Raw genomic sequence first — 6,724 nt, 5'->3', positions numbered from 1 at the left:
CGCAGTCCAAAGGTGAGTCGTGTCGACCAGCCTACCTATTGTTGATTTGTTCCTGTGAATACCAGGAATACGAAGTAAACATTCAGGCAGTCTCAGAGAGAAGGAGATGCGAGGAAACCACAGAGTGCATCTGAGAAAGAGGGACTATTGAAGTTTATTTCGGTTCCTGAATGTGGTTTGGAGCTGCTGTGGGAATAGTGGTATAACCTGCGTGAGCTGGAGCGCAAGGGGGGCTCCGCTCACTTTTTCCTCACTGAGGGGGGAAAGACCGCAAACACTGCAGGGTTAAATCACATCTCCTCTGTGACTCCTCTGTGATTCTCACCGAGCGTGCAGCATGTCCACGAAAGCAGAACAGTGTAAGTACATTTGGTACACGTTTGCGTTTTAATGCACGCCGCCGTGATGGTCATTATTGGATATAGGATGTGTGTAACGGAGCTGCCCTTCGTGATGAGAGAGAGAGAGAGAGAGACGCAGCAGGCTGCAACACGTCCTCCAGGCTGCAGGACATGAAGGAGGAGATGTTTTCTTCTCTAGGTGAATTATAAACGAGGTGATGGCTTAAGAATTAAACCTGAAAGAATTTGGGCAACACAAGAATTTCTCAAGGACGAGCTGGAAAATGGACACACACACACACACACACATATATATATATATATATGGGTCTGTCTCAGAAACTGGGTATTGTGGGGGTACCCCACTAAATATACTCACAGTTTTGAATAGTGATGGTTTTAATTTGAAATAAAATGATGAAAGAAATAATACAGTTAAAACTAAATGTTTGATGTGAATACTCTATTCAGAATTTGGCAAAAATTCTGCAAATTTGTGGGAAAAGGGCAGCTCGATCTGGGACATGATAAATGGTTGACTACATGGCATTCCCTTAAAAAGGTTGTAGTCCACTGAAAGGTCTACAGTTATCACTAATTGTATTTTAAGTTGTAACTTTATACACCTAAGGGTTGGTGCGCTCACAGAATAATCATAACCGTAATAAAACATCATGCAAAATATTTGATCACCGTTGTAACTCCATTTTCCGCAAACCCAAAACCAATAAGATTGTGTGTTTTGATCTAAACGGAAAGCCTCAGGGTCAAGGTCACTACGTCACCAAAAGTAGTAACTTAAAATCACTACGTCATATAAAAATGTAGTTATAAATCTGCGATTTTGTTTTTTAAAACGAAAGCTGAAAGTTAGGTATAGAATATGTTTCTTACAGAATGTGTTACGATGGTAGCTGGTCTTGTATGAATTTCTGAGCTGTAAAATGAGTTGTGGTCTATTTTTTACCGTAGCGTGTTATTTGTGTGCGGGGAAGGACACACATTAACAATTTGCATGTGTAGAATGGAATTTTCTACTCCAACAGTTAGAAGTTGATCGTACTTCCATTTGCGGTCTTTCTGTTACGCGAGTGATCTGTTCGGACGTTATCGCTGAAAAGGTGAGTTTTGACAGTTTTATTTTGTTTTAGTTTTGCAGAATAAGACAATAGAATATTTCTTTTTCATCTTTCTTTCATATTTCGTAGTGTTTGTGTATTTTTGGCCAATATTTTGCAACCATGGTCAATTTAGATCGAACTTTTGATAGAATCTACGGCCAGTCATTTTGCCCCGCTCCCGCCCCGCGCTCCGTCCGGTGCGGTAGTGATGTCCCGTTGCTTGTGCACCGCAGCAGAGACCCGCGCGACCTTCAGCTGGTACAGTCGCTGTTCTTTTACCACCGCCGTTATTCTCATCTTTCCGGTGTGTTCTTGATTTTTCCATTGTGTCCTATTTCACCATATCAAATACCCAAAATGTATCATAATATTCATATTTAAGTGAATAATCAATTCAGTCATCATAACTTGGCATTTTTAACCCAAGCAATCATCTCATCTCATCTCATTATCTCTAGCCGCTTTATCCTTCTACAGGGTCGCAGGCAAGCTGGAGCCTATCCCAGCTGACTATGGGCGAAAGGCGGGGTACACCCTGGACAAGTCGCCAGGTCATCACAGGGCTGACACATAGACACAGACAGCCATTCACACTCACACCTACAGTCAATTTAGAGTCACCAGTTAACCTAACCTGCATGTCTTTGGACTGTGGGGGAAACCAGAGCACCCGGAGGAAACCCACGCGGACACGGGGAGAACATGCAAACTCCACACAGAAGGGCCCTCGCCGGCCCCGGGGCTCGAACCCAGGACCTTCTTGCTGTGAGGCGACAGCGCTAACCACTACACCACCGTGCCGCCCCCCAAGCAATCAAAAAGAGGAAATTTATTCAATATTTTCACTCATCTGTGAAGGAGGGGCTTTAATTCTTCATGATGTAGTTATTTTATATATAAATCAATTTTACAAAAGCATTTGAATTGTATTCAAAAAAATGTTCCAAAGTGGAGGCCAGATAAAGCAAGATGCTATCTTTATTCTTATTAAACATGACAAAAGAAACATTGAGTGTTAGGTAAATGCAAAAAAAATATTCTCATCTCATTATCTCTAGCCGCTTTATCCTGTTCTACAGGGTCACAGGCAAGCTGGAGCCTATCCCAGCTGACTACGGGCGAAAGGCGGGGTACACCCTGGACAAGTCGCCAGGTCATCACAGGGCTGACACATAGACACAGACAACCATTCACACTCACATTCACACCTACGGTCAATTTAGAGTCACCAGTTAACCTAACCTGCATGTCTTTGGACTGTGGGGGAAACCGGAGCACCCGGAGGAAACCCACACGGACACGGGGAGAACATGCAAACTCCACACAGAAAGGCCCTCGCCGGCCACGGGGCTCGAACCCGGACCTTCTTGCTGTGAGGCGACAGCGCTAACCACTACACCACCGTGCCGCCCCCCAAAAAATAGTAAAATTAGAAAATTCATTTTTTGACCATAATGTCCCAAATAAAAGATCAGTTTCTGAGACAGACCCATGTACATATATGACTGTTAGAAAACTTCTGCCTGTTTCACTGAGGGATTCTATTGACTAGCCCCCCCCCCCCATTTATTCTTATTATATCAGAATTAACAAGTGTAGCAAAGCTGAATGTTAAAACACATCAGCAAACATAAAGACCTGCTGGAATTGAGAAATAAATGTAAATATTATAAAACAAGATGTAAGCGTTATACAAACAATGAACATCTCTCGTTCTCTCTCACTCTCATTTTTCTTCTCACTGTCTCTTTCTTATGATCAATAGCATGATGTGTGAACAGCGAGACCATGAGTGTTAGGAGAGATTGCACTTTATACACATGAGTATGACTCACTGGAAAACTGGAAAAGCAACAACTATCTACATGTCACTCCTGACCTGACCAGCCATGCACTAAAGGTCGCATCATGCAGGTTAGGTAGATGCTCAGCAATCTGAATCCATCCATCCATTATCTGTAGCCGCTTATCCTGTTCTACAGCTGGAGCCTATCCCAGCTGACTATGGGTGAGAGGTGGGGTACACCCTGGACAAGTCTCCAGGTTATCGCAGGGCTGACACATAAAGATAAACAACCATTCACATCTATGGCAATTTAGAGTCAACAATTAACCTAACCTGCATGTGGGGGAAAATGGAGCACCCGGAGGAAACCCACGCAGACAACATGCAAACTCCACACAGAAAGGCCCGCTGGGCTCAAACCCAGGACCTTCTTGATGTGAGACAACAGTGCTAACCACTACACCACCATCTCATCTCATTATCTCTAGCCGCTTTATCCTGTTCTACAGGGTCGCAGGCAAGCTGGAGCCTATCCCAGCTGACTACAGGCGAAAAGCGGAGTACACCCTGGGCAAGTCGCTAGGTCATTGCAGGGCTGACACATAAAGACAAACAACCATTCACACCTATGGCAATTTAGAGTCAACAATTAACCTAACCTGCATGTGGGGGAAACTGGAGCCCCCAGAGGAAACCCACACAGACATGGGGAGAACATGCAAACTCCATACAGAAAGGCCCGCTGGGCTTGAACCCAGGACCTTCTTGCTGTGAGACGGCAGTGCTAACCACTACACCACCATGCCACCCCAATTTGAATCCATCCATCCATCCATTATCTGTAGCCGCTTATCCTGTTCTACAGGGTCGCAGGCAAGCTGGAGCCTATCCCAGCTGACTACGGGCGAAAGGCGGGGTACACCCTGGACAAGTCGCCAGGTCATCACAGGGCTGACACATAGACACAGACAACCATTCACACTCACATTCACACCTACGGTCAATTTAGAGTCACCAGTTAACCTAACCTGCATGTCTTTGGACTGTGGGGGAAACCGGAGCACCTGGAGGAAACCCACGCAGACATGGGGAGAACATGCAAACTCCACACAGAAAGGCCCACTGGGCTCGAACCCAGGACCTTCTTGCTGTAAGGAGACAGTGCTAACCACTACACCACCGTGCCGCCCCAATCTGAATACAGTATTTATTTAATATAACTACAAGACCATGATGCCCCAAAACAGCCCTAGCATAAAAGACAACTCAACCCCCCTGATGAAAAAAACCATAAGTATAATTTATGAAATGTTCAATAGTAAAGCATTTGGCCCTCAAAGAAGTGTCATTTGTTTGGGTTGAAATTGTGCCATAAAACATATAATTTGTGGTAGTTTGCATTTTGAGATATTATAATAGTTGTATTTCATGCAGAATGCATTGAACCCATTTCAACTTAAAAGCAAACTTTTTCATTTACATCGTTTCCCCACTTCTATGTTGGATTGCTGTGGATAGGTTGCACTGATAGGATGAAGGGTCTTGCCCAAGGGCTGAACAGAGGCAGCTTGGTGGTGCTGGGGCTGTAAGCCCCCAATCCTCCCATCAGTAAGCCAGAGCCTTAACCCATTGAGCCACCACTGCCCCTCAACTTAAAAAGACAAAACTATATATTTTTTGGACACACATTGCATTTTCAGGAGTGGCATGGTGATGTAGTGGTTAGCGCTGTCGGCTTGTAACAAGAAGGTCCTGGGTTCGAGCCAAGCGAGGGCTTTTCTGTGTGGAGTTAGCATGTTCTCCCTGAATCTGTGTGGGTTTCCTCTGGGTACTCTGGTTTCCCCCACAGTCCAAAGACATGCAGGTTAGGCTAATTGGTGGCTCTAAATTGATTGTGAGTGTGAATGGTTGTTTGTGTCTATGTGTCAGTCTTGCGATAACCTTGTCCAGGGTGTACCCTGCCTCTCACCCATAGTCAGCTGGGATAGGCTCCAGCTTGCCTGCGACCATAAGCAGTTACAGATGACGGATGGATGGACATTGCATTTTCAGTTCATGTCGCTTTCAGGTAATTGAATTCTTGATAAGACTATGACATCTCTAATAAGGTTAATATTTTCAGCTTATGAGGTAATATCTTCTCACTGGCATTCACCTTTATAGACGTTTGTAGAAGGGGACGAAACAGAGGAAAGGTCCGAAGTCTTGCATTTCCACCACAAAAACACTTGTTAATCCCTGGTGAACGGGAACAAACAGTTAAAACTTGGCTAGGATTTGAAGGTGGATTATGTAATTTTGTAATATGTATAATGCATTCTCATGTTCTGACAGCTTATGATATAAACCGCTGGTCTCTGTTGTGTCCCAGACTTTGTAAACAAGAAAAAAAGACATTATGTGGATAATAATGCAGATAATAAAATATTTAACCAATCAGGGCAAGGAAGTTTCTCTACTTTAGTTAACATCTGCTGAAATCTTTGACTATATACTGTTTTTGTCTTCTATTTTCTGTGTCAAATCTGTATGTCACACACACTTAGAAATTCTGTGGCTTTTGAATGGCTTCTGGGAAAGATAATCTGCCTTGGCATTCTCAATATTTTCTGTCCTTCACTCTGTGTGTGCAGTCATGGCTGATCTGTAGGCCCAGTTATGTTCTTTAATTCTTAATGAAGGCACTGAGGCCTTGCTTGCTGTTGATTATGTATCACTTTGCTCTTTGTTTAGTTGCCTCTAAGATTCGATACTTGCAAGAGTATCACAACCGTGTGCTACACAATATTTACCCTGTGCCATCTGGGACAGACATTGCAAACACACTGAAATACTTTTCTCAAACGCTGCTCAGGTAAGTGTACTCCGCTTGGACCAACAGGTGATGTAAAGATACATATTACAGATATTTGTGTTATCTGAGATTTAGTGTTTAGCTATAAGTAGTTTTAGGGTATTTAGGCACAATTAGTATCTTTAATAGCTTGTTATTTGTAGTGTAGTGGAGAGAATATAGTGGCAATGGTACAGTAAAGACTGCTAGTATCTTTAGAATTCTGCTTAGTTCTCTGTTTGGCTGAAATAGTCAAAATTATGTTGTTTTTTTTAGCATTTGGCTTGCTCCATACTCTGTCTGTGATCTTTACAAAAAAAAATCAACCTTAATTATACAACATTAAAGGAATTAAACATATATTTCATTTATCTATACCACGCTGCTATTGAATGCTTGATTCTGATTGGTCAGAAGCTGTTGATTATTTTGCTATGACAGCACAACTCTGCCAATAGTTCAAGATTTATATTAGTGCATTCGTTCTAATATTGTATCGTTACTATAGTAACAGCTTACATAGGGACTTGGTGGACTGCAACTGTTGATATGGTGCAGCTTCCTCTGAGGAGTCGTTTATTTAGCATTTTTGGAAGGAGTCTCCAGTGTCAACACTTTGTAACAGAAAGCAGTTAAGCTGTAA

General features: G+C 43.0%; 1 protein-coding gene across 1 annotated transcript in view; it reads left to right on the top strand.

The window, feature by feature from the left end:
- Positions 1–320: 320 nt before the first annotated feature.
- LOC132893966 (protein unc-79 homolog) overlaps positions 321–6,724 on the top strand; it is a 72,995-nt gene continuing 66,591 nt past the window's right edge. Inside the window, exons 1-2 of the mRNA XM_060933147.1 lie at positions 321–359; positions 5,982–6,102. Of these exons, the coding sequence (XP_060789130.1) occupies positions 338–359; positions 5,982–6,102 (143 nt within the window). The 5' untranslated portion in view covers positions 321–337. The remainder of the gene's footprint in view (positions 360–5,981; positions 6,103–6,724) is intronic.

Source organism: Neoarius graeffei, chromosome 11 (genome assembly GCF_027579695.1).
Source record: "Neoarius graeffei isolate fNeoGra1 chromosome 11, fNeoGra1.pri, whole genome shotgun sequence".
In the NCBI taxonomy this organism is placed as follows: Eukaryota; Metazoa; Chordata; class Actinopteri; order Siluriformes; family Ariidae; genus Neoarius; species Neoarius graeffei.
The sequence above is the reverse complement of the archived record's forward strand: the minus strand, read 5'-3'. Positions and strand labels throughout refer to the sequence as shown.